Here is a 27,805-nt window from a genome sequence, read left to right as displayed (position 1 = left end):
GTGCCCACCACCACACCTGGCTAATTTTTGTATTTTTAGTAGACACAGGGTTTCACCACGTTGACCAGGCTGGTTTCGAACTCCTGACCTCAGGTGATCCCCCCGCCCTGGCCTCCTGAAGTGCTAGGATTACAGGCACGCACGACCACCCCTGGCTAATTTTTGTATTTCTAGTAGAGACGGGGTTTCACCATGTTGGCCAGGCAAGTCTCAAACTCCCGACCTCGTAATCCGCCCACCTCGGCCTCCCAAAGTGCTGGGATTACAGGCATGAGCCACATACCCAGCTACTTTTTGTATTTTTAGTAGAAACAGAGTTTCTCCATGTTGGCCAGGCGGGTCTCAAACTCCCAACCTCATAATCCGCCTGCCTCGGCCTCCCAAAGTGCTAGGATTACAGGCGTGGCCCACACACCCAGCTACTTTTTGTATTTTTAGTAGAAACAGGGTTTCGCCATGTTGGCCAGGTGGGTCTCGAACTCCCGACCTCGTAATCCGCCCGCCTCGGCCTCCCAAAGTGCTGGAATTATGGGCACGCACCACCACGCCCGGCTAATTTTTGTATTTTTAGTAGGAAAGGGGTTTCGCCATGTTGGCCAGGCTGGTCTCGAACTCCTGACCTCGTGATCTGCCTGCCTCAGCCTCCTGCTCTTTCCTGATGTGCTCCTCTCCTTCCTCCCAGGGGCACCAGGCACAAGTGTCCCCTGCCCAGAGGACCGCAAGACAAAGGAGGCTCATCTTATGCCATAAATTAGCACCTCAGCTGCCTCTCCAGGCCACTAGCCACGCCACGGCCCTCTGTCCGTGCTGGGGGATTTGTTGACAAAGGCCTGAGATATGGGGACATTGCACAGAGGAGGGAACATGGCCTTCCCCACATACTGTACGCAGAGATGCCTTGGCCAAGGTACTTAACCTCAGTACCCCAGTGTCCTCATCTGTAAGATGGGGAGGAGGGACTGTCATTCTCCCTGGAGGATCACGACAAGGATCACACGAGGAGGTGGCATTTGGGAAGCAGCCTCCAGGAGCACAAGTGCTGGACACACATTGGTGACGCATGCTGCCATCTGTCACTAAATGCTGCCCCCACCCCAGCCCACCGCTCAGCCTCCTGCCCCACTGCCCCATCAGGCGACCCAGAGTGGGGGCCTCATCACAGCAGCAAACGCCAGTGCTTAGGCCGTAGGGCCCCTTGCTTTCTCTGGATGGGCTGCTGGGAGGAGGCTTAGAGAGAAGTGGGGGCCCCAGAGGCTGCCCTCCTCCTCCTGCCTTTCCTTCAGGCCCCCTGAACATCCCCACGGGCTGGGCCCTATCTCAAAGCCACCTCTGACTATGTCCTCAGCGCCTGCCAGCGGGCAGCAAGACTGCATTCCAGAGGCCGGTGCCAGTTCCCTTCCTTAGATGTGTGGCCGGAGTGGAGGCAGGGACAAGCTGTGGGGACAGACCGTTCCGTGGCTCCTTCCGTGGCTCCGTGGGGCCCGGGTTCGTGGGAACAGCTCCGTTTGGACTCTTCACCCAGCCTGGCCGTCCACGGTGGCTCTGAGGGCAGTCACGGGGCGAGACTTTCTGAGCCACGGCCTGCCCCGGGGGATGCCGCCCCCGCCGAAGGCAGGCTGGTGAGATGGTTCTGCGGCGGAGGGCCAGGGCCGGGCCTTGGCATGCTGACTGCTGGGGGACTTCAAAGGCCTCCAGGGGACTCTGGCTCTGAACCGCCCGTTCACAGGCCAGGTCAGCTGGCAGCAGGAAGGTTTGTGTTTCTTTTAATATCAACTCCCAGGCATGTAACATTCCTCGAAGCTTAAACACAGAAACATTTTCCTTACCAGACTCTGCCTTCTGCTTTGCCAAACGTAACCTGGCTTCCTCCCTCCCCCACCGCCTCCATCTGCTCCTGTCTCCAAGAGGCTTGCAGTGACTGATGGTGTAGTTCCCCCGGAGCTTGTGCAGCTGAGTGAGAAGGAGGGAGGCAATGGGGCTGAAGTCCAGGTGGGGGAATGTGCCCTCGGGCCCTGGGAGCTGAGTTCTCGAGGGGCTGGGGCCCACCGTGCCCACAGGGCTGGCTGCCTGGCACATCCTTGTAACTCCTCTATTCCACAGCCACCAGTGGCCCAGGGAGTGTGGCGTGGCGGCCACTCGTCTCTTGCCTGGGCGTCTCCTGGGGCTGGATTCCGTGCCTGTCCCTCTAGCCCAGCCCAGGGACAGGGAGATGGGGCTCCCATCCCTTATCCCCGCAGAGAGCAGGTCCCAGGGACTGAATCTCTAGAGCCCATTTCCTAAATCACGAAGGACTGGCTGGCAGTCGCCTGGCAGCCCTGTCTCCCTAGCGACGAGTACTGAGAAGCAGGGTGCAGGCCCCACAGCATCGCAAAGAGACGTGTTAAGGAACACGGGGCGTATGCGGCAGAGGCCAGGCCCCTCCACGTGGGGCCCCTGGTTCCAACACTGGAGCCTGAGATGGGGCAGGGAGTGGGAGACCCACATAGCTCCCAGGGGCAATGCTACCAAGGACTTGCAGGTAAGAGCCAGATACCAAACTCAGTGGCCTTGACGATGCATCAGAAAACAAACGCTTCCTGCTAAAAAGCATCATTCAGCTCCCTGTTATAGATGGAGCCATCGCAGCCTGCACCTGGATCACGTCTGGAGCCACTGTCAAGAAGCTCAGTGCACCCCACGCCCGAGGCTCAACCCAGTACGGGTCAGTTACCGTCTCCCTTCATTTCACGGTCACAGAATCTACCCCCAAACCAGACCACTTGTGGCACAGCACGAGGCCACACGAGGTACCAGATGGGAGTGTGAGTGGCTCCACCACGTCACGCCTTTTCCCGCTCCCAAGCCTACTTCTCTTAACAGGTTGGTGAGTAGCAGCCATCTTCAAAATTGGCAGAATGTTTCAGAGACACAAGCTGCACACACAAAGGCCCTTTTCCTACATATGTTTATAGGGAGCCAAAAGCACAGTTGAGGCATAAATGCTCTTTTTTTCTTTTTTTTTTTTTTTTTGGAGACAGGGTCTCACTCCATCACCCAGGCGCAATCTCAGCTCACTGCAACCTCCGCCTCCTGGGTTCAAGTGATTCTCCTGCCTCAGCCTCCTGAGTAGCTAGGATTACAGGTGCCCGCCACCACGCCCAGCTAATTTTTGTATTTTTAGTGGAGATGGGGTTTCACCATGTTGGCCAGGCTGGTCTCGAACTCCTGACCTCGTGATCCACCCGCCTGGGCTTCCCAAGGTGCTGGGATTACAGGCATGAGCCACTGCGCCCAGCCGCATAAATACCCTTAACCCGAGGCACAGCCTCTACTAACACCCAGAGTCCCCACCCGAAGCCACGGACTCCCAACACAGCTGAGTAAGGTCCAGCCACCCTAACAAGTCAGAGACCCCCCGCCCCCCGAGCCAAGCAGCAGGACCCTAAGTCTTTCGGGCAGAACAGCAAACATCCGGTCCGTGTGCCTCACTCCGGTCCCCCGTTAACGGCAGACACTGCTCCTCACACACTGCATTCCTCCCTCCCGTTCACCGACGCAGCCTCTGAATCCTTCTCAACATGGTGTTCCGGGAAACAACCACCCATAGACTAAAGCTGTGGTGTGAACATTAAGCTGGCTGTTTCCATCTTGCAGAAGCGTAGATGACCCACCTAAGGAGCCAGGCACACACCTGGGCTTCCGGGGCCACAACAAGCAGCCACCTCCAGCAGGGAGGGGAGAACCACCTCCTGGGGGACTTTCCTCCAACCAGCTCGGAACCAAAATCACCAAAGGGCACACTCCTTGACCAGGATTCCTTTTCAACGGGAACCACCCCCTGGAGGCTCCCCCAGCCTTGCCCTGGCGCCCTGGCCTCACCTGGATCTGCCCTTTGCCCATGATCTTGTCCACGATCTCGTTGTTGTCCTTGTTGACCTTGGTCTTGTCATAGCACTTCTCGTAGCACAGGATCCTCAGGGACTGGGAGCCCTCCAGCTCGATCTCAAACTCCTGGGGAAAGATGGGACAAAGGGCCCTGAACCTCCGAAGCTGGGAGGCCTGGCTTTCCGGCAGGTGCGCGCCTCGGCTTAGCAAGGCGGAGGGAGTAAGCACGGCCCACGAAGAACACGTCAGATTTTCTGGAGCTCCCAGAGGCCTCCCATCACCCATGGAGTCTGGGGGCCTGAGCTGACACCACAGGATCTGACACCCAGACACACACCGTGATCAGAAGCCAGAGGAGCAGGGAGCAGAAAGGGGGGCACAGACAGAGCTGGTCCAACCAACGGGCTGGCCGTCCCCAGCAGACAGGCCACAAGCACAGGGCGGTGGGGTCCCCACAGAGACACCAGCCCCTGCCACTCACCTCATCCCACTTGGGCTCCGCTGTGTCCCGGAACACCCTGGTTTTGGCTTTGCTGACAAAATAGCCGAAGGAATCCACCTCCAGGGTACAGTACAGGTCTGTGGGGGAAGGACAGATGGAGATACTGAGTGAGGGGGGCCAGTGGGGGGCAGCTGGGGCCGGTGGGGCGGCGCTCAGGATGGAGGGGGACATCGCATCTGTCCTTTCCAACGTCTCTGGGGATGGCATCTTGGCTCTCCCCTCCCTGAAGCCCGGGACCATCTGGCTCCTCCCCCGCCCCCTTCTTAGGGGCTCAGCCCTTCCTACCTCGGCCCTCCCCACACTCTGGCCTCCTCCTCCCTCTAAAGGGCCCTCGACTGTTCCGTCTCCGCATCTTCCTCATCATGGAGACGACACTACAAACTCTTCGCTGACCGCCCTGGAGCCACCTCTCCCCATAACACGGGTGCCCAGGGCTCAACAGCGGCATTTGGGGTGGGAGGCGCCGGAGGCGTTTAGCAGCCCTGCCTCTGGGTCCTGAATGCAACGCCCACATCCCCAAGCCCAGGGTGCTGTGGTTTCCTCCACCGCACTTAACATAAACCAAAGGGATCTTCTCTACCTGTGCGTCCCTAGTCTCTCTCCCGCCACAACGTAAACACCACGTGGAGAGAAGCCTGGGTTTTCTTGCCAGCCTGTGTACCCGCAGTACCAAGAACAGGGCTGGGAACCCAGCTGGCACATGGTGAACGAGGCTCTCACCACCACCAAGTGCTCCAGGTGACAAGGCGGTGGAGGGCTGGGGCGGGAGGGCAGGGCAGGGAGCTTTCCCAGCATTTCTATCTTCAACTCTGGCCTTCAGGCTGAAAATCTATCTTGGGACCCAACTGCTGAGGCCACGGCACGGGCACGGACCCCAAGCCCTCTGCAAACCCACACCCACCCTGGGCTCGGACCCCGACAGTCCTCCCACCTCCAGGGAGATGCCAAGGTTGTTCCCAGGGTACCAGAGGCAGTGCGGGGGGTGCCTTTGACACACTACGGCCAACCCTCTGCAGCGTGAACCAAGGTCAGAGGTCACAGTGCGGGCATACAGTGCAGGTGGCTTACTCCACTTGGCCCCTGCAGCTGCCCAGCTGGGGCCATTCTGCATCAGAACAGCTTTCCTGGCCCGGCACGGTGGCTCACGCCTGTAAATCCCAGCACTTTGGGAGGCCAAGGTGAGCAGATCACCTGAGGTCAGGAGTTCGAGTCCAGCCTGGCCAACATGGTGAAACCCCATCTCCAATAAAAATACAAAAGTGAGCCAGGTGTGTTGGCACACGCCTGTAGTCCCAGCTACTTGGGAGGCTGAGGCAGGAAAATCACCTGAACCTGGGAGGTGGAGGTTGCAGTGAGCTGAGATGGCACCATTGCACTCCAGCCTGGGCGACTGAGTGACTCTTTCTCAAAAAAAAAAAAAAAAAAAAAAAAAACAACAAAAAACTAAAAACAAAAAAACAGCTTTCCTGCAGAAAGGACAGTGCAGCTGCCCCAAGAAGGCTCCAGCTGCAGCAACAGAAAGGAGACCCAGGTGGGCATCAGAACACACGCAACGGGGCTGAGGATTCGCAGGTGAACAACATAGAGGCCCTGGGCACCCCGGCCTGGGCCAGATCAGGGAGTGGGCCTGTGTGTCTGAGACAGGCCATGAAGTGCTGTCATCATGGATTGATCTTGGTGTGAGCGAACCCTCCTTGAGGGGCTGGGGACGGCTCACAGGGTCAGAGCGAGGGTTCCGGAAGGGGCTGGGGACGGCTCACAGGGTCAGAGCGAGGGTTCGAGAAGGGGCTGGGGAGGGCTCACAGGGTCAGAGCGAGGGTTCGGGAAGGGGCTGGGGAGGGCTCACAGGGTCAGAGCGAGGGTTCCAGGGTCAGACCTTCTGGGTCCACACCCCGGCTCTGCACAAATCTCACTTCTCTCCCCGGGTTCCCTGTCTGCACAGCAGAAACAGTCATGTTGCCTACACCCTGGGCCTGCCTGTCCAGAGGTCCTGAGTTTACCACGGCTGAAGACACAGGGCCTCACCTCTGAGTGAGAACAGACATGTGAGTGGGTTGGGGTGGAGGCGGCGAAGGGAGTGAGGATAATCTGGGGGTAAAGAGAGATTTTGAAGCAGCTCAGCCCGGCTCTGACACCCGCCAAGGCTGGGAGGCAAAACGCCTGCTCCACGCCATGGGCCGGCTCCCTGAAGCGATGACCTCCCGGCCAACGGGAAGCAGGAGAGGGAGGAGGGGCGGCGTCTGGGGGCACGGAGTGGAGGCGCCTGGTCCAGACACGGGTGGGACAGTGCTACGGAGCTCACTACCAGAAGCTCCTGAGCAGCAACCCCCAAGAAGGGAGGTCTGTGGGTTTGGAGAGGGTTCAGGAAGCTTCCACGTTAACAAGCAGCCTGAGTGACTGCGTGGTGTTCCTGGCCAGACATCGAGAAGTGCCCTAAAGGGAAGAGCTCGGGCTCTGGTGCCAGAAGACGTGGATTCTGCTGCACCACCTGCTACTGTGTGACCCCAGGAAGGAACCTTGAGCCCCTCCAAGCCTCAGCGTCCTCATGTGTAAAACAGGGACGGTGATGGTTTCCGTGACCTCGGCGGGACGTTGGAGGCTCAGAGCGGGCCGTGAGACTGAGAGGCTCTGAACACACCACAGGCTTTGAACATGTGAGTACGTCCACACGCCAGCCGTGTTCTCATCTTCTCCAGGTGCACGGTAGGTGCTGTGTAAATTAACAACTTCATTCCGCATTTCTGAGCTCCCGTTCATCCCAGGGTAGAGGAGACCTGGTTCCCGCCCTCAGAGAACTCACAGTGGGAGACGCAAATTGTTAAGTGACAAAACAGCACGACAGGTGCCATAACCAGCTTGCCCTGAGGGGGATGGGGGCACAAGGAACCTGAGCGGGATGGGGGCACAAGGAACCTGAGCCGGATGGGGGCACAAGGAACCTGAGCCGGATGGGGGCACAAGGAACCTGAGCCGGATGGGGGCACAAGGAACCTGAGCGAGATGGGGGCATAAGGAACCTGAGCGGGATGGGGGCACAAGGAACCTGAGGGAGATGGGGGCACAAGGAACCTGAGGGGGATGGGGGCATAAAGAACCTGAGGGGGATGGGGCACAAGAAACCTGAGGGGGATGGGGGCACAAGGAACCTGAGGGGATGGGGGCACAAGGAACCTGAGCCGGATGGGGGCACAAGGAACCTGAGCCGGATGGGGGCACAAGGAACCTGAGGGGGATGGGGGCACAAGGAACCTGAGGGGATGGGGACACAAAGAACATGAGCGGGATGGGGGCACAAGGAACCTGAGCGAGATGGGGGCATAAGGAACCTGAGCGGGATGGGGGCACAAGGAACGTGAGTGACATGGGGGCACAAGGAACCTGAGGGGGATGGGGGCATAAAGAACCTGAGGGGGATGGGGGCACAAGGAACCTGAGGGGGATGGGGGCACAAGGAACCTGAGGGGGATGGGGGCACAAAGAAGGGAGGCCAGTTCGCCCCAGGAACTCAGGGAGGCTTCCTGGGAAAGGCTGCTCTAACGGCCCGGGGTGTCACCTCTGTGTGGGGCGCTGCAGGGAGGGGCGAGGGCAGACCCCGCCTACCAGTGAAGAGCAGGGAGTGGAAGGGGCAGGTGGAGACAAGGCATCAGGAGCCCGGGGTTTCTGATCCTCTGTGATGTTAAGTCCTTTCTCCTCTCTGTGACTCGGTTACCTCCTCTGGCAAATGGGTAGAAACTATTATGTGTCTAAGTGACTCACGAATTCCCGTGTGGATAACAAGTAGATAAAAAGCGCAACCAGGCCAGGCGCAGCAGCTCATGCCTGTAATCTCAGCACTTTGGGAGGCCGAGATGTGAGGATGGCTTGAATCCAGGAATTCAAGACCAGCCTGGACAACATGGTAAGAACCTGTCTCTATAAAAATTTTTTTTTAAAAATTAAAAAGTGCAATCCTACTTTGTGAAACGCTAAAAAACAGATTTAGTAAGACGAACCCACGAGGGGGAAGGGGAGAAAGAGGGATGAGCGTAGCAGCACACCAGCGTTGCACACACACAACCATATCCAAGCTGGCTCTTGGGTCAAAATTCACAAGCGTGATTGCCTTTTAGTGGAGGCCCAGAGAGGTTAAGAAACTTGCCCAAGGTCACACAGCTTGTCGTGGGCAGATATGAAGTTGGAGTCCACATGTCTGTCACCCTTGGTTTCTTTCTTTTTTTTTTTTTTTTTTTTTGAGATAGATTCTCGCTCTGTTGCCCAGGCTGGAGTGCAATGCCATGATCTCAGCTCACAGCAACCTCCACCTCCCGGGTTCAAGGGATTCTCCAGCCTCAGCCTCCCAAGTAGCTGGGACTACAGGCGCCTGCCACCACGCCCAGCTAATTTTAGTATTTTTAGTAGAGATGGGGGTTTCACCATGTTGGTCCGGATGGTCTCGAACTCCTGACCTCAGGTGATCCGCCCGCCTGGGCCTCCCAAAGTGCTGGGATTACAGGCGTGAGCCACCGCACCCAACCCCTAGGTTTCAGACAGCTTCAGGGAGGGCTTGAGAAAGACTTTGGAGACAAAGGCCAGGGGTGACCTCCCTGCCAAGAGGAGCTGGTTTCTGGCCTTCAGGAGAATGCCCATGTCTAAAGGCGTGCTGGCAGGGCCCCATCCTGGGCAGAGCAGAGCACTGCAGATTCCACAACGGCCCACCCAACCTCATCCTGGCCAGGGCACTTACTGGCTGATTGTTTAAATCCCTTGGCAGAGTGGACGATGACATGAAGGAAGCCGTAGAGTCCTGGAGACTCGTCGTCTGCAAGAGAGAAAAGCCCCCAGGGCAGAGGGTGGTCAGCGGCTGCCCTCGGTCTCCACCCCCGGCCGGCGGGAGGCAGACGGGGTATGAGACTCAGCTGAGTCTTGGTCCAACATCACCACCTGGTGGCCAGATGAAAAAGTTTCCGAAGGCCACGGCTGCCTCGGATGTGAGCTGCCAGGGGTAGGGCTGGGGGGGTCCTTCTCTCCTCCACTCAGCCTGGGGGGGTCCAGCACACCCACCATCCTGGCCCAGGGACTTAGTACCACTCCCCATGGGTACTGTCCCTCCCTCCGAATCCTGCCTATCCTGGCAGTGAAAACAGACCAATATGATAAATCATTCTGCTAACGGAAGAGAGAAGGCCCAGGCCCCTCCTATGTCGAGGAAAGCTTGCCTTCAGGACCCCGTTCACAAAGTGGACCCTTTCCCAGCACACAGGCAGCTAGAATCCACCCGCTCCGGTCAGTTCCCAGCCCTGATCACAGCTCCCCACTGCTCAAACCCCCACGGACTCCTGGGCCTACAGCATGAATTCCAAACTCCCTCGCTTGGGATTTCAGGCCTTTCAAGGGCTGGTCCCTGGAAACTTCCAGCCTCATTTCCCATACACCGTTTTATCTACCGGCTGCGCTCTCTCATGAATATATTAACAGCACGATCTCAGTGCACCAGGGTACCAGTTCTCCCACGCCAGACAAAGGGGCCCGAGGAAAAGCTGGGGTCATCTGGGAACTCAGTAGACAGTCGCCCCTACCCAAGCTCTCTGTGTCCCTGGCCACTGAACAGTCTCAGCACAGCCAAGCAGGGATCAGCCATTTACAGCCACCTGTCTGTCTCGGTCCTTACAGGAAGCCGGCCACGCTCTGGGGGCTGGGACCTGCCGGTTGGGCAACCTCAGGTTTCCGAGCTTACCGTCTTTATTGCTGGTAACAGGAATGTTGTGCACAGTCCTAAGCTTGAAACAGGATCCTGTGAGCACCTGGAGCTCCACTGAGCTCAGGACAAAGGCCTGGAGATCTGGAGGGAGAGCCGAGAGGGAAGGGAGCGTGGGCACCGGTCCACCAGGACCGGCTGCTCTTCCCTGGGGGCTGCTGCAGGAAGACGGCTTAATCCCTGGGGCAGAGTTGGTCCTTTCGAGGGAGGGGGCGGGATTTGTGGACACAGGGGGACTGGTGTAGATGCTGTGAGAGGGGTCAGAGTAGGAGAATCTAACTGAAGAGGTTTGCGTGTGTGTGTGGTGTATGCGTTTTGTTTTTGTTCTTTTGAGAAGGAGTCTCGTTCTGTTGCCCAGGCTGGAGTGTAGTGCTGTGATCTCAGCTCACTGCAACCTCCGCCTCCCAGGTTCAAGGGATTCTCCTGCTTCAGCCTCCTGAGTAGCTGGGATTACAGGTGCCCGCCACTACGCCTGGCTAATTTTTGCGTTTTTAGTAGAGACGGGGTTTCACCACGTTGCCCAGGCTGATCTCAAACTCCTGACTGGGATTACAGGCATGAGCCACCGCACCCAGCCTGAGAGAGAGAGAGAGTGTGTGTGTGTGTGTGTGTGTGTGTGTGTGTGTGTGTGTGTGTCAGAGAGAGAGGGGTGTGTGTATGTGACAGAGAGAGACAGAGAGAGAGGGGCAGAGAGAAAGAGAAAGCCCACTGGGCTCTGGGTCCAGCCCCAGGACTAAATCATCATGTCTTTAAGCCAATCAGTTAGATTCTTTGGGTCTCAGTTAATCCGTAACATCATTAAATGCCCATCCCTGGCACCTCTGAGGGTGACTGCGAGGGCCAAAGACGTGATACTGGACATGAAACGCTTAGAAATACAAAAGGCCCATCATTGCCACGGACATCATCGGGGAGTGTGGAAGGGGCAGGAATTTACCCTTCTTCTGTAGTTTCTGAATTGCTTCTCTCCACTCTGACCTCTCGTAGTCTGAGGACAGTAGGAACAGGTAACTCTGAAGAGAGGAGACAAGAATAAAGTGGGTGACCAGTCAGGCCAAGCGTATTCCCAGGTACTGGGGACCCCAACAAAGCTCCTTCTTTTTATCTTTTTCTTTTTTTTTTGAGACGGGGTCTTGCTCTTGTTGCCCAGGCTCGAGTGCAATGGCAAGATCTCAGCTCACTGCAACCTCCGGCTTCCCGGGCTCAAGTGATTCTCCTGCCTCGGCCTCCCAAGTAGCTGGGATTACAGGCGCCCGCCACCACACCCGGCTAATTTTTGTACTTTTAGTAGAGACAGGGTTTTGCCATGTTGGCCAGGCTGGTCTCGATCTCCTGACCTCAGGTGATTCGCCTGCCTCAGGCTCCCAAAGCGCTGGGATTACAGGTGTGAGCCACCGCGCCCGGCCCAAGGCTCCTCCTTATCCAGGCACGGCTGACCTTGCAGGAGTAGGCAGCTGGGGGTGGGTGGGTGAAGGGGGAGCTCCTTCCTGGGAAGCCAAGGTGACAGGAGCAGCTGTGCCAGGGACGGCCAGCAGAGGGCACTCATTCCACAGGAGTAGGGAGAGCGAGTCAACAGCTGGAGCCACGGCAGCCTCCTTAGGAAGAGGGGGCCTGAGTTTCTGGTTCCTACAGGTCAGAGCCAGGAGGGCCCTCTGACTAAGGAAGGGGCTGTCTTGGTCCCACCCCCACCCTTCCTGACCTTTCCGTTCCGATTGTGGATCCTGAACGGGATTGTCGGGGAGTTGAGCAGCAGCAGGAACTCATTCTCAAACATCTTCTTCTTCAGACGCTCGATGGCCCGGCTCTGGCCTTTGTTGGCTTTCTGCAGGAGATGGGGACACAGAGGGCTTCCCTCACACTCGGGCCTTTCTCACGGGCAGCACTAAGCACGACACTCCGCTGTGTGTTAATCATGCTCTTTACATTTTCCGTATTTCATGATGTTTTGACATCTTGTGGCAGGAGAGGTGGGTAGCTGGGTGAGAAACTGCTCCCGCGCAGGGCTTGCTAATGCCTAAGACTGTCAGTGACGCCCTGTGAGCACAGCTTTCGTACACACACCCACTGATCCAGAGCGCACGTCCCCACCCACCTTCTCCACCCGACGCTCACTCCCCAGGCCAGCAACTCCTCTGCCTCACCCGACGCCCACTCCCCAGGCCAGCATCTCCTCTGCCCCACCCGGCGCCCACTCCCCAGGCCAGCATCTCCTCTGCCCCACGCGACACTCACTCCCCAGGCCAGCATCTCCTCTGCCCCACGCGACGCTCACTCCCCAGGCCAGCATCTCCTCTGCCCCACCCGACGCTCACTCCCCAGGCCACCATCTTCTCTGCCCCACATCACCCAGGGCCAGGGACCAGGTGACTGAGACCACCCTTCTAGCCCAGGACTGCCAACGTAACGGAAGCCAGCCGGTGCCAAGCCCCTTCCCTGCCCTGTTTCTCCACAGAAAAGCTGTGGCCACACTTTCCTTCCACTCCTGCCTCCTGTTCAAAGCTGGCGCCTCCCCACGTGGCCCTGGGCGGGGCGCTATGCCTCCTTCTCTTGGGAACCCTAAATAATACAAATATTACAGTAGCATTAGCCTCTCTGTACTGTCACTCTGCTGCCTCTACACATTAAATCCTGGGTACAGCAGAGACACCTGCTTCAAGAAACCTCAGACACCTTTCAGCCTCAAGCCCCACCTGCTAGCCTGGCACCCAGGCCCCCATAGCAGGGTTCCAGCCTCCCTGCCCCGCAGACAACCCACCCAGCCCCCTCGGCTCAGCCTCCCCCGCTCACCAGCCATTCATCCTCTGCAGGCAGAGCCTGCTCCCTCAATGTTCCAAGCTTCTGTCTGTTTCATAAAGGATCGCCTCCCTTTTATTAACCACCATTATGCTTCAAGTCTCAGCTCCCAAGGCCATCCTCAAACTCCTCAGTTAGAATTCGTCTGTATAGTGTTTTGTTCTTTTCAACCCACTGGACTGGCAAATTGTAATGAATGTTCACAGCCAGTGTTGTGACATTGTGGGGGACAGTCGCCCTCACACACCGCAGGGGGAATGCCACCAGTCACAGCTTTTTCAGAGGTAAGCCTGGCAATTAAGTGCACACTCACCCTGCCCCGACCATCCCACCTGGAGGGAACCTACTGCAGAGGCACCTGCGCAGTGATGTTTACTGTCGACTTGCCTGCTAAGAGCGAAGAATCAGAAAGAATCCAAACATCCAAAAACATTTGTATGCAGCCAGGCGACAGAGCAGGGTGCAGTTGTTAAAAAGAATCTGATACTGCTGGGCACGGTGGCTCACGCCTGTAATCCCAGCACTTTGGGAGGCTGAGGCGGGCAGATCGTTTGAGGTCAGGAGTTCGAGACCAGCCTGGCCAACATGGTGAAACCCCATCTCTACTAAAAATGCAAAAACTACCGGGCCTGGGGGTGGGCGCCTGTAATCCCAGCTACTCGGGAGGCTGAGGCATGAGAATCGCTTGAACCCAGGAGGCGGAAGTTCCAGTGAGCCAAAATCTCACCAGTGCACTCCAGCCTGGGTGACAGAGCGAGACTCCATCTCAAAAAGAAATAAAAAAAGAATCTGATACATCCAAAGGGCTCAAAGACCTACTGTGGAGTGAAATGCTGACGCTGCAAAACAGCACGTGTAGTCCAGTCTCATTGGACACACATGCGCGCACACACACACACAGGCCACACCACGATAAGCAGAGAAGAGTTCAGAAGAATACACCTCAAACTGTCAGCAATAGGAGGTGGCTGGTGATCAGCTTTACCCTGTACATGCTGGTCCTATGAGCATTTCTCATTATAACCAGCCCGTATTACACTGGTGATTAGAAAAAACATGAAAGTTTTAAAAATTATTATTAAAAGAACAAGGCTGAGTGCGGTGGCTCACACCTGTCATCTCAGAACTTTGAGAGGCTGAGGCAGGCGGATTACGAGGTCAGGGGTTCAAGACCAGCCTGGCCAACATGGTGAAACCCCGTCTCTACTAAAAACACAAAAAATTAGCCAGGTGTGGTGGCGGACGCCTGTATTCCCAGCTACTCAGGAGGCTGAGGTAGAAGAATTGCATGAACCCGGGAGGTGGAGGTTGCAGTGAGCCGAGATTGTGCCACTGCACTCCAGCCTGGGTGACAGTGACAGAGTGAGACTCCATCTCAAAACAAAAACAAACAAAAACAAAAAAAACAAATCACTGCTTCTTCTGTGACTCGGAGGACGGCACCTGTGCCTCCAGTGACTCACCACATGTGCCACATTCTGTGGTCAGCAAGGGGCGTGTCTGCTTCCTCCACTGGACAGGGATATCCGTGAGGCACCCGGCACACCCCAGGCAGCGCAGCCAGTGGGGCTCAGTGAGTGTTGACTGGGCACAAGGCCACGTCTGCATAGCTGGGGCAACAGGAGGGGCAGGAAGCCTCCCAGGGGCGGGTGAGAAACAGGCACGCAGGATGCTCCTGGGTGGGGACTGTGGGCAGGGCCCAGCCATTCAGGAAAGGGACAGCTGTGCTGGTGAGGGAGACCTCTGGGCAGATGCACCCTCAGTTAGATCCTCTGTCCTAGGACATCCCCCAGCCCTGAACACTCCTGGGGCTATAATGCTGATCTTCCTTTCCCCTGTTCAAAGAGAGATGCTTGAGTTGAAAGAATCCTCAGAGAGGCCATCTGGTCATGCTTTCTTCAATAATTGTTTGTTCACTGCTGTTTTGTTTTGTTTTTTTGAGATGGAGTCCCACTCACCCTGTTGCCCAGACTGGAGTGCAGTGGCATGATCTTGGCTCACTGCAACCTCCACCTCCCAGGTTCACACAATTCTCCTGCCTCAACCTCCCACGTGGCTGGGATTACAGGCACCCACCACCATACCCGGCTAATTTTTGTATTTTTCGTAGAGACAGGGCTTCACAATGTTGGCCAGGCTGGTCTTGAACTCCTGGCCTCAAGTGACGCACCTGCCTCAGCCTCCCAAAGTGCTGGGATTACTGGCGTAAACCTCTGTGCTGGACCCTAAGTACCTATTTTTTACATGTTGAATATTAGGAACATGGAACAGAAGAAAATAGCACTGTCACTGGAGTTCAAATTCTAGCGGGGAAGAGAGGAGGCTGACGATGCAATTACAATTCAGTAGCCTTTAAGCAAAGCAAGCCACAGGTGAACAAAAAGCCACAGGATCTGGGGACAGGGCACCCAACCCAGACTGTGGTGGGGGTGGGTGTCAGAGAAGCTTCCCAGGGTGGTGAGGCCTAAGCTGAACCTGAGAGGTGAGGAAAACAGACCAAGCTGAGCAAACCGCTCCAGGCCCTTCCTCCACTCACGAGGAGGCTCCTCCTGTGGTGCCTTCCTCTAGCACTGCTGTTGAAGACATGAACTGAGGGCTACGCATGTTCCTCTAAACACTGTTGTTATGTGAACTGAGGGCTACGCATGTTCCTCTAAACACTGTTGTTATGTGAACTGAGAGTTATACATGTTCCTCTAAACACTGTTGTTATGTGAACTGAGGGCTATGCATGTTCCTCTAAACACTGTTGTTATGTGAACTGAGGGCTATGCATGTTCCTCTAAACAGCACTTTGGCTGCATCCATGGGTACTGGTATGTAGTACGCTCATTTCCAGGCAGCTCTAAACAGTTTGCAGTTCCCTTTTGGAATTTTGATTTCCTCTTTACCGTGTCAGTTTGAACTTTCCAAACCAATAGTCTTTTTTTGTTTGTTTTTTTGAGACAGAGTTTCACTCTGTTGCTCAGGCTGGAGTGCAGCGGCGCAATCTCAGCTCAATGCAACCTCTGCCTCCCAGGTTCAAGCAATTCTCCTGTCTCAGCCTCCTGAGTAGCTGGGATTACAGGCCCAAGCCACCACGCCAGGCTAATTTTGTATTTTCAGTAGAGACGGAGTTTCACCACGTTGGCCAGGGTGGTCTCAAACTCCTGACCTCAGGTGACCTGCCTGCCTGGGCCTCCTAAAGTGCTGGGATTACAGGCATGATCCACCACACCTGGATAATTTTGTATTTTTAGTAGAGATGGAGTTTTACCATGTTGGCCAGGCTGATCTTGAACTCCTGACCTCAGGCAATCCACCCGCCTCAGCCTCCCAAAGTTCTGGGATTACAGGCGTGAGCCACTGTGCCCAGGCTGACCAAGATTCTTGTTCACTTCTAATTTTACTCCACTGTGGTCTGTGAACATGACTTGCATGCTATCAACTTTCAGAAAAATTTTGAGATTTCCTTAGTGGCCTATTATAGGATAAATGTGAATGTCCCAAACATGTGTGACAAGAATCTCAGTTTTCTGTCAGGGCACAAGCTTCTCTGCATTTTTAAGTCAAGCATGTTAATTGTGGCATTCAGGTCCTCTCTCTCCTTATTTATTTGCCTGCTTGATCTGTCAGTTTCTGAGAGGCCTCCCAGGTCTTTTTCCTTGCACAGGTCTGGCTTTTCCTTACAAAAGCCTGCTTTTTCTTCTCTTGCTTCCCCCACCTCCGCTTTTTTTTTTTTTTTTTTTTTTTTTACTTTTGACAGAATCTCACTCTATTGCCCAGGCTGTGGTGCAATGGCATGATCTTGGCTCACTGCAACCTCCACCTCCCGGGCTCAAGCCATTCTCCTGCCTCAGCCTCCCAAGTAGCTGAGATTACAGGCGCCCACCACTGCGCCCTGCTAATTTTTGTACTTTTAGTAGAGACAGGGTTTTGCCATGTTGGCCAGGCTGGTCTCGAACTCCTGGCCTCAGGTGATCCGCCCGCCTCGGCCTCCCAAAGTGCTGGGATCACAGGTGTGAGCCACTGTGCCCAGCTGTTTGCTTCCCTTTTCTATCATGCTCAACATGCACTGCTTTCCAGGGCACTTTCCATGTTAGCCCCATGAAATCCTGAGCACTGACCCCCTCGATCTTCTCAGAGCTACTGTAGTCGGGGTCTTTCCCTTAGTAACTACACACTCAAGGCTCCCTCTCAAACTCTCAAATCTTACAACTTCCCGCCTCCACCTCCCCGAGCACAGCTGGCTCAAAGGGCCCCAGGCTCGGATACCAAGCTCTGCTCACCTCCTTCTGGATTTCACTCTTGAGGGCGGAGATCTTCATCTTCATGTCCTCCAGCTCATGGTCTGGGAAGGGGTGCACCTGGGGGCTGGCCTCAGACTCCTCGGGGGATGGAAACACCAGGTCGGCCAGGGGGATGTACCACTTACAGTCATACTGCTGGTGCTTCCTGCAAACGAGCCACAGGGAGCCATGAGCCAGAGGGAGCCTGGCTCTTCCAGCCTCAACTCCTGGGTCCAGAACCACAGAACCACTGACAGGGGTTGACTGAGAACTCGCCAGAAGCAAGAACGATCCCTGCTCCTGAGGAGCCTGATTAGGAAACACACACGTGGAGTGATGAGAGCTGGGTTCTGGGGTCCGCCCTGCCTGCAGGGAGCAACTCCGCCCCTTCACCTTACCAGGCTTCTGGCCCAGATGACTCATGTTGTCAAACATCCCAAACCACTTGGGTATCAAGAAGAGTGAAGCCCTCCTGGCTGGGCTCACATTTTCCTATTCCCCACCGCAATCTCCTCCCTCCCTTCTAGACTATCCGTGTTCAATATCCTTCAGGCTAGCAATGAATACAGGTGTCATTCCGAATGCCACCTCTTATCGAGAGGTCACATGGGTCAACACTGGGTGGAGGATTACAAAGCCACATCCAAGTCTAGCAAGAAAGCATGCCCTGGTTGATTAGTAATGTCTGCCATGGCAAAGGACAGGCAGAGGCATATGTGATTAGTAATGTCTGCCGTGGCAAAGGACAACAGACAGAGGCATGTGTGCTTATTATCACCATCTCTGCCTCAGAACTATCTCAAACATGATCTAGTTCCAGGGAGTCATGTCCTTTATTACTATTACTTTTTAAATTATTTTTATTTTGTGAGATGGAGTTTTGCTCTTGTTGCCCAGGCTGGAGTGCAATGGCACGATCTCCACTCACTCCAAACTCTGCCTCCAGGGTTCAAGCGATTCTCCTACCTCAGCCTCCCGAGTAGCTGGGATTATAGGTGCCTGCCCTAACACCCGGCTAATTTTTGTACTTTCAGTAGAGACGGAGTTTTGCCACGTTGGCCAGGCTGGTCTCAAACTCCTGACCCCAGGTGATCCACCTGCCTTGGCCTCCCAAAGTGCTGGGATTACAGGCATGAGCCACCGTGCCCGGCCACTCATCCCTTTATTGAAGTTCATAATGATCGATCCTTCCCCTAGGACTTAGATTTGCACTTCTCATTCTGACCCTTGAGTGTTGTGGTGGGCGCATGGCTTGCTCCCGCTGAGCTATAGTTGGAGGCACAGCCAGCCGGGGAGGGCTGAAGGGAGAGGCAAGATAGTCTGGTGGTAAACGAGTCCCATAGACACGGGTTTGAATCCAGACTGCCGCTTCTCGGCTGTGAGAAGGGGTGTGCTTGGTACATCACAGGTGATCAGTAAGCGTGGGTGGAAGAATGTGTGAATGAACGCAGAATGAGCCTCTCTGCTCAAGGCACAGAGCAGACCCACATTCCCGGGTAGACAGAAGGAGGCACAAAGGAGCTTGCACATCAGCTTGGGGTTCCAGTCCCACCTGTGCCTCTAGCTGTGCAAGCTTGGGCCGCTTATTTACCTTCTCCAAGGCTCTTCTCTCGTCTACGATAAGGGAACAACAGTTGCTACTTAGTGGAGGTGTGGGGAGGACTAGAAATCATGTATTCAAAGCATGTGTCACGGCACCTGGCATGGCCTAAACCCTCAATAAATAGTAGCAGGAGACGTGGTGAATATTCACAGCACTGCAGTTAGCAGAAATTCAGAGATGTCTAATAAAAGGAGAATGCTTAAGCAGACGATGGCACATCCACTGGTAACGTCGTGCAGGAAAGTACAAGGATGATTATGAAGATGAGGCAGCAACAGGGAAAACGCTTATGACACGAAATAGAAACAGCAGAGCCCCAAATTGGGCATTCACTGTGATTACGACTGTGTGAAGAAACATGAGAACACTTAAAAACAGGGGAGGAAGCAGCGCGGCAGGAGGCGGACCTCACGCTTCAGTGGGGGACGCGGTTTCCTCCAATGTCCTTATATTATCTTTATAATTAAAAACATGACTTACTTTCAGGAAAAAAGGCTATGTGGTGAAATTAAGTTAATTAATATAGTTTTTAAAAGGAAAAAACCAGCCAGGCACGGCGGCTTATACCTGTAATCCCAGCACTTTGGGAGGCCAAGGCGGGCAGATCACCTGAGGTCGGGAGTTCGAGACCAGCCTGGCCAACATGGCAAAACCCCGTCTCTACTAAAACACAAAAATTAGCCAGGCATGGTGGCGTGGTGGCATGCACCTGTAATCCCAGCTACTCAGGAGGCTGAGGCAGGAGAATCGCTTGAACCCGGGAGGCAGAGGTTGCAGTGAGCCGAGATCACACCACTGCACTCCAGCCTGGGCAACAGAGCAAGACCCTGTCTCAAAAGAAAAAAACCCCACAAAGTTGCTGAAGGCTCCATGGGTGGCAGGGTCCGGCCTCCCTCCCCTGCCCTGTGCCCCTGGACTCACACACTCACCCCGCAGAGGTCTGAACCCCCCACCCCAGCCCTGCCCCTGGACTCACACACTCACCCCGCAGAGGTCTGAACCCCCCACCCCAGCCCTGCCCCTGGACTCACACACTCACCCCGCAGAGGTCCGGCCTTCCTTCCCCCACCCCGTGCCCCTGGACTCGCAAACTCACCCCGCAGAGGTCCAGCCCCCCCTACCCCGCCCCCTGCCCTTGGACTCGCACACTCACCCCGCAAAGGTCCAGCCCCCCCCCCACCCCGCCCCCTGCCCCTGGACTCGCACACTCACCCCGCAGAGGTCCAGCCCCCCCACCCGGCCCCCTGCCCCTGGACTCGCACATTCACCCCGCAGAGGTCCGGACCCCCACCCCGCCCCCTGCCCCTGGACTCACACACTCACCCCGCAGAGGTCCGGCCCCCCACCCCGCCCCCTGCCCCTGGACTCACACACTCACCCCGCAGAGGTCTTCTTCAGCTTGGCACACAGTAGGACATCTGTAAAGAGGAAGACATGCCGCAGCTTCCGGGAGCTCTCTGACACTTCCACCAGGAAGCCGTCCTTCACCAGCTGTCGTGTCTGAGGGAGATGGCAGACCCCCCCAGCCTGCTCAGAGGGGAGTGCGGCCGAGGGCAGAGCCTGCACGCGGGGGCACGGCCAGCCAGGGAGTGCTGGACCGAGGGGCAGCAGAGCCTGTCATCCCTTAACCAAAGGTAGTTCAAGCACTGCCTTTGGAGTCACACGGACGTGGGTTTGAATCCCAACAGGCTTCTCAGCTGTGATCTCAGGCGGGCTCCCTGACCTCTCTGAATCCCAGATTCACCTTCTGTAAAGTGCGGACGGTGATGTCTGCCTGATAAGGTGACTCATCAAGATGGTGCGTGTGAAACAGCACAGTGCCTGGCACATCAAGTGTGTGCAACACACAGGGCTCTCCGCAGCTACCCCCAGAGCCCCCTGCCCAGGACGACCTGGTTTCTCCACCCTGGGGCACGAACATCCCCATTTGCAATCCCTCCCGTCTGCGGTGGAGAACTTCATCTAGTCCCGGCTCAGCTGAGACCCCAGACCCGCTCAGGCCTGTCCATGCTACTCCTCCCTGGCTTCTCCAGCCCCCTGGGGATGAGACCTGGGCCATCCGGCCTGGGGCTGCAGCAGTATCCAGAGGGGACCTGCAGCTACCTCTAACCTGGGCTCTGGGTGGTTTCTGCTCCACGTGGGGTTTCCAGTTTCCAACCCCTGCTCAGAGCCAGGGGGCGGCCCCCATCTGTCCCATCCTTTCCTGTGCATATGATACACGGCGTGACCTACGTCTGCTGTAATACGTAGGTGAGCGTCTTCAAAGTATACAATTAAGATGACCGAGGCCAGGCGCGGTGGCTCACACCTGTCATCCCAGCAATTTGGGAGGCCGAGGCAGGTGGATCACCTGAGGTCAGGAGTTCGAGACCAGCCTTGCCAACGTGGCAAAACCCCGTCTCTACTAAAAATACAAAAATTAGTCGGGCATGGTGACGCCTGCCTGTAATCTCAGCTACTCGGGAGGCTGACGCAGGAGAATTGCTTGAACCCAGAGGGTGGAGGCTGCAGTGAGCTGAGATTGTGCCATTGCACTCCAGCCTGGGCGACGGAGTGAGACTCAGTCCCAAAAAAAGGATGACCGAAAACTGAGGGTACGCTAAGCCCTCTGGAGAGTTTTCAGATGTCCCCAGAGTAAAACAGACGAGGGGATCCCCAGACGCTGCACATCAGCCCCAGGAGCCGCACAGAATCGGCTCTCTCTGCCCAGTGGACACTCTCCAGGCCCGTCCCTCGCCACTTTCTCCCCAGGAGACTCTGGGGGCTCGTAAACAGACCAGAGGAGCAGAAACCCTGTCAGCCTCACTCGTAACGGCCGCCGAATGGCCTCCCCTGGACAGGAAGCCTTTCACCTGGGCCCGGCTGCCAACCCACGAGGGCAACTGTCCCTCTCATGCTTCCTGGTACTCCCCTCGCTGGGCTGTCCCCACCCTTGCACCAAGAAGGGCCCCCAGGGAACGGCTGTCCCACGCGCAGGTGCCCACTGGACATTCCAGCAACCTGGATGGCCTCCACCACCTCCAGCACCAGCCTTTCCTGCTGCGGGCTCCCTGCAAGCTACTGCGTGTGCAGGCCAAGCTGAAGCAGCTCGAAGCTCCTGCTCCCTTCGCTTCCCAGGGGACCCTGACGGCATCACACTGGCCAAAGGCAGGTGTCTGCATTCAAGAACAAGGTACCCGGAGGCTGCTTCCCCGGCGTGGGCGAGAATGCATGGGGCCTCCAGACAGCCCCAGGTGAGGAATCCAGCTCTGACACCTGTGGCTGAAAAACCATGTGGTGGACCTGGAGAGACTCCCCAGCCTCAGGTTCTTCTGGCTCACTGGATTGTTATTATTATTTTTGAGACGAAGTCTCACTCTGTCGCCAAGGCTGGAGTGCAATGGTGCGATCTCGGCTCACTGAAACCTCCGCCTCCTGGGTTCAAGCGATTCTCCTGCCTCAGCCTCCTGAGTAGCTGGGACTACAGGCGCCCACCACCACCACGCCTGGCTAATTTTTTGTATTTTTAGTAGAGACGGGGTTTCACCACGTTAGCCAGGATGGTCTCGATCTCCTGACCTCGTGATCCGCCTGCCTCGGCCTCCCAAAGTGCTGGGATTACAGGTGTGAGCCACCGTGCCCAGCCTCCCTAGATTATTAGGAGGATTAATGAGACACTGGACTTAAAGCTCTCAGCCTAGGGCCTGGAATGCTGCAGGTCATCAGGGTGACCAAGGACGGAAGACCTCTCCTTGGCTGGGAATGGGGGATCAGAGCTGGAAAGTCACAAGGCACCCAGCACCGCCTATGAGAGAAGGGGACGAGGGATCTGCCGCCTGTGTGTGAGAGAAGGGGACGAGGGATCTGCCGCCTTTGTGTGAGAGAAGGGGACCAGGGATCTGATACTTCTCAGCCTGGGTGAGGGGTCGTGCTGGGCCCTGAGCTCACCTCCCCCTTGGGCGTTGTGACTGCAGTCCGGCGGGGGTCGATGTCCTCATTGATGCTGGACAGGAAGTTCTGGGAGATGCGGAGGGCATCCTGCAGCAGTGGGTAGTCGGGGTGGTCCACAGGTGTGTGCTTCAGCAGGTCCTGGGAAAGGTGAGGTGGTGAGTTGCGGGGAGCGGCTCTGGGGCCCGATGTGTGGCCACTGGGGAGTGCTTAGTCCCCTCCCAAAGAATCCAAAGGGTGGGCACTCAGGGACCTGCCTAAGTCCCGCAAAATCTGAACTACAAATCAGAGTCAGGCCGGGCACGGCGGCTCACGCCTGAAATCCCAGCACTTTGGGAGGCCGAAGCGGCGGGATCACTTGAGGTCAGAAGTTCAAGACCAGCCTGGGCAACGTGGTGAAACCCCATCTCTAGTAAAAATATAAAAATTAACTGGGCGTGGTGGCAGGCACCTGTAATCCCAGCTACTCGGGAGGCTGAGGCAGAAGAATCGCTTGAACCCAGGAGGCGGAGCTTGCAGCGAGCCGAGATCGCGCCACTGCACTCCAGCCTGGGTAACAGAGTGAGACTGTCTCAAAAAAAAAAAAAAAAAAAAAAAAAAAAATCAGAGCCAGCACAGCAGGGGAGAGGGCCCTGGCTGCTCCCTCTTCTCCTGGCTGCAGTCATTATCCTTTCCCCAGTTGGGAGGCCAGGTGGAGGCTCATCCCCCGAGCAGCTGGGAGAGAAACCCCTGTATCCGCCCTGCAGCTGCTCCAAGGACACTGGAGACCAGGAGGCAGCGGGTGGGGAAGCAGGAAGTACCTGCCTCCCGGGGAGCACCTCGCCATGTCAAGCTTGGCAGGCAAGCTGTATTCAGGCCCTGGCCTGGTGGCACGGATACCGTGGGCCAGACAGGCATCCTTGTAGCCTAGGGACCCCTGATTCCCCACGTGGGCTGTTCTCGGTGGCTCCGGCACCCTCTAAGCCCAGACTCAGTCTTCCACTGAACTCCTAAGCCCTCTCTGGCCATTCAGGGGCTTGACACTCACGTGTAGGACTAGGGTGCTCCGAGTGACCCGGTCAATGGGCTTGTAGAGCAGAGCTGTCGGGGGAGACAGGGAGAAGGAGGAACAGGATGACGGACAAGGGCACTCCAACACCCCAGAGACCAGCTTCGTCCCCCACCCGCATGCTTCCCACGTGAACACCCCCTCACGGGACACCAGAGGGAACCCACAGCAGCCCCTACCTCTGTTCTCACTCCCCAGGCCCACCAAGCAGCAGACACAGGTGAGCACAGCCCTGGCAGCCCCTGCTCCCTCCACAGCCCTGCCTTCTCTCCCATCAGACATAGCTTCATCGAGAGCCACCCCGCCCCCCTCCCCAGGCCTGTTCTGGCTTCACCTGGCTCAAGGCAGATGCTCTCCTGGACCCCCAGCCCTGAATCACGCAGCTCCACCCAGCCATGCCCTGCAGAGTCCAGCACACCTGCCACACGCGGGACCCCAGAATGGGGGAAGGAGACATGCTGTGTTTCCAGGAAGGGCAGCTCCCCAGACCTTATCATTCTCAGGCTCCTGCAGCTGAAGGCTGGGCACAACCAGCTGGGATTGGCATGACTCACTGTGATACACAGGACTGGCCTCATCTCTCAGAGGAAAGACCCCTCCCCACATCCTCAAACCCCAGATAGCAAAGCACAGGAAGGCTGGAGCAGGGAGGCTGGACGCAGGGAGGCTGGAGGCCAGGGAGGCTGGCCTGATCTCCACGGAAAGGCTCTGCTCCCCGAGGGAGGCTGGAGGCCAGGGAGGCTGGCCTGATCTCCACAGAAAGGCTCTGCTCCCCGAGGCCAGCCTGGCCAACACAGTGAAACCCCATCTCTATTAAAAATACAAAAATTAGCCAGGCGTGGTGGCACGTGGCTGTAGTCCCAGCTATCTGGGAGGCTGAGGCAGGGGAATCACTTGAATCCGGGAGGTGGAGGTTGTAGCGAGCCAAGATCATGCCACTGCACTCCAGCCTGGGCAACAAGAGCGAAACTCCGTCTCAAAAAAAAAGAAAAAAAGAAAAACAAAGGCTGTGCTCCCAAACACGTGGCAGCCTGAGGGGCAAAGGTTTCCTGAAGCAACTCAGGTTAGGCCTCACATATGAGAGCCCCAAAGAGGCTGGGAGGACGCAGGCAAGGCCAGCCCAGGCCCCCAAGAGCCACACCCTCCACAACCCAGCCACCATGTGAGGATGGCTGGGATTCAGCAGGGACAGGTGGAGGTGGCAGCTGGTGGATCAACACTTCCCAACACCCTTCCTGTACGCAGCTGTGCCCACCCTCCCAACAGGAGGCTCAGCTTCAGTCTTGCACCTGGATGCTCTGTCCCTGGGGTCATGACCTTGGGCCTCCTGCCACAGGAGCAGTGAGAGAGGCAGGGTGGTCATCTGGGAAGAAGGATCCCAGACTGGGTGTCCCATAGGACCAGGTTGTGACAGATCCCAGCGTGAACACGCACGCCCTAGCCAGGTCCCAAACCCCATATTTCTCCAAAGCCTGAGATATAAATACCCCATGCATGGCTAAGCAGACACTTCAGGGAGCGATCTGCCGGCTGTGAAGAAAACGCAGCCTCAGCAGGGCCACCACCCTCACTCGCAGTCCAAGCTCGGCTGCCCGTCGGAATCACTGGGGGAGCGGTTAAAAGATACAGATGCCTGCCCCCAGCCCCGTCAACTCAACCCAAATCTCTGCAAGACCACAAGGGCCATCAGCATTTTTAAAAAGCTTCTTTACTGATTTGAATGTATAATAATGGTTGAAAACCACTGCTTTATGTTTTATTTATGTATTTATCTTAATTTTTTTAAAAATATAGAGAAGAGGAGCCGGGCACGGTGGCTCACATCTGTAATCGCAGCACTTTGGGAGGCCGAAGCGGGTGGATCATTTGAGGTCAGGAGTTCAAGAACAGCCTGGCCAACATGGTGAAACCCCATCTCTACTAAAAATACAAAAATTAGCCAGGTGTGGTGGCGCGTGCCTGTAATCCCAGCTACTTGGGAGGCTGAGGCAGGGGAATCTCTTCAATCCAGGAGGCGGAGGTTGCAGTAAGCTGAGATTGTGCCATTGCGCTCCAGCCTGGGCGACAGAGTGAGTCTTCGTTTAAATAAAAATAAAAATAAATATAGAGACAAGGTCTCACTACGTTGCTGGTCTCGAACTCCTGGCCTCAAGCCAAACACAAGTTGGTCTCGAACTCCTGGCCTCAAGCAATCTTCCTGCCTCAGTCTGCCAAAAGTTGGGATTACAGGCATGAGCCACCATACCCGGCCAACCACCGGTTTATGTAAATACACTTCATATGATATATCTGTAGCCCTTTCTTATCTAGCAGTTTCCAGAGACCCTCCCCATGGGCCATGGAAGCTTGAAGGAATGAGGCCAGTCTTGGGGTATCCTGGGCACTGAGGGTGCAGCCCCGGTCCTAGCTCAGGTGGGATCCATTTCTGAGGCTGTTTAAGGCACCCACCTGTGGCTCAGCCCATCTTCAGGGGGAAAAATCACACTCGAGAACCCCAAAGACCCAAAAGAAAGCACAAGCTCAGGAGACACCTGCTGGGGTGGGCCCCGGAGTGGCAGCTCCACAGAAGGCTGACACTGCATTATGTGCTCCCCTCAGCCCTCTCTTGGGTCCCAGGAGGAAGAGGTTTCTGACTAAGCTCAGAGGTCTGAACACATGGCAGGTTGGGTTTCAGAGGGGTTATTAATACATCTGTGGTCACCTCCAGAGTCCACCTGAGCAGGGCTGTGGAACGAGCTCTGGAAGGGCGGCCAGGAGGACAGGTGCACGGGGTAGGCAGGGGTGGCACTGGGACCATGTCAGATACGGAGGGAACTGGGGGAACAAAAGCAGCCCTAAAGTTTGTGCTCCCCACGGCCCCTGCACGCCGGGGTCCCGAGAATTCAGGGTGAGGCGCTCGCTCTGGCCCTTCCCCCGTCCCCAGACTCCCGGCAGGCTGGCCTGCTTCCTGCCTGACCTCACCCACTCTCCCTCTCCACTGACTTGGGCAGCAAGCTGGTCTCTCTCTAGTTTGCTGGGTACTCGCTCTGTGCCCAAGGGTACTGAGTTAACTGCTTTGCTTGCATTATTTCCTGTGATTAAAAAGGGAAGCAATGACCACTAGCCCCATTTTACAGACAAGGCAACTGAGGCCAGAGACTTGAGGCTACAAGTGGTGGGAGCTGGGCAGATCCGCCCACGCTCCTCGCTTTGAGCTGCCCCTTCTTCAGGGGAAGGCAGCACCTGTAAAACCTCAATGAACCACAGGAGGGTTCGTGGAAAGAGTGACCAGGATGGGGTGAGCCCCTCCTCACGAGCTGGCCCTTTCGTTCCTCATCCCCACTTTGAAGCTGACTTCAACAACAGTATCACGGAGACCGAAGCAACGTGAACTCCAGGTCCCGGGTCCGTTTCACTAAGTCGAAGCTTCCTTTTGGGGAAGGGAGAGGAAGCCAAGGGTACATTTCCTTTTCAGGGAGGCAGAGTCAAGACCTGATCAACTCCTAGACCAGACCAAAAACACCATTTCTCCTCCGATCGCTGACCAGGCCAATTTCAAGTGAGAACAGGGTTCCCGCAGCCGTCCTGCTGGGCCGCAGCAGAGAGGCTGCCTCAGAGCTTGCTTCCATCGAGAGGGTCCTGAGAAGGTCAAGGGACAGTGGCCCCACACAGCCCCTCCAGCACAGCCGCCTCTGGGAAGGAGCCCTGCCATCTCTCCTCTGGCAAGCTGCCACCCCCCTCACGTCAGCCTTCGACAAGGAGCTCCGGGTTACCAGGGAGATAGGAAAGCAAAGTGACTGAGAAGGGTGCAGAGCCGAAACACCTGGTGGGAAGGAAGAGGAAGGTCCTAAAATCAGCCGCCTGCTGCTCCCACAGACCCAGGCCCAGAGCAGCCGGCCTGGGAGCCACACGTGCCCACCCCGCTCCCGGCTACAGTCAGGACACCCCTCGGCACATCTTGCCTCTTGGGGCAGGGTCCACGGGCTTCTAGACACCTCCCTGCCTGGGCCGGCTTCAGCCTCCTGTGATCAACAGTCTTGCTGATGACATGCACCTGTCCCGGGACTGCCCCCAGCCCCCAGTCAGC

General features: G+C 56.4%; 1 protein-coding gene across 8 annotated transcripts in view; it reads right to left on the bottom strand.

Moving 5' to 3' along the window:
* ABR (ABR activator of RhoGEF and GTPase) overlaps positions 1–27,805 on the bottom strand; it is a 219,670-nt gene that overhangs the window by 43,223 nt on the left and 148,642 nt on the right. For all 8 annotated transcript variants that reach the window (XM_030800499.1, XM_030800500.1, XM_030800504.1 and 5 more), the window contains 10 exons: positions 23,719–23,771; positions 22,692–22,832; positions 20,143–20,264; positions 17,162–17,327; positions 11,800–11,922; positions 11,038–11,113; positions 10,080–10,184; positions 9,090–9,164; positions 4,346–4,443; positions 3,859–3,990 (listed from right to left, as the gene is read on the bottom strand). In XM_030800499.1, coding sequence (XP_030656359.1) covers positions 3,859–3,990; positions 4,346–4,443; positions 9,090–9,164; positions 10,080–10,184; positions 11,038–11,113; positions 11,800–11,922; positions 17,162–17,327; positions 20,143–20,264; positions 22,692–22,832; positions 23,719–23,771 — 1,091 coding nt within the window. The remainder of the gene's footprint in view (positions 1–3,858; positions 3,991–4,345; positions 4,444–9,089; positions 9,165–10,079; positions 10,185–11,037; positions 11,114–11,799; positions 11,923–17,161; positions 17,328–20,142; positions 20,265–22,691; positions 22,833–23,718; positions 23,772–27,805) is intronic.

This window comes from Nomascus leucogenys, chromosome 19 (genome assembly GCF_006542625.1).
Source record: "Nomascus leucogenys isolate Asia chromosome 19, Asia_NLE_v1, whole genome shotgun sequence".
Classification (NCBI taxonomy): Eukaryota; Metazoa; Chordata; class Mammalia; order Primates; family Hylobatidae; genus Nomascus; species Nomascus leucogenys.
Note: the sequence above shows the minus strand (reverse complement) of the source record. Positions and strands in the feature narration are given on the sequence as shown.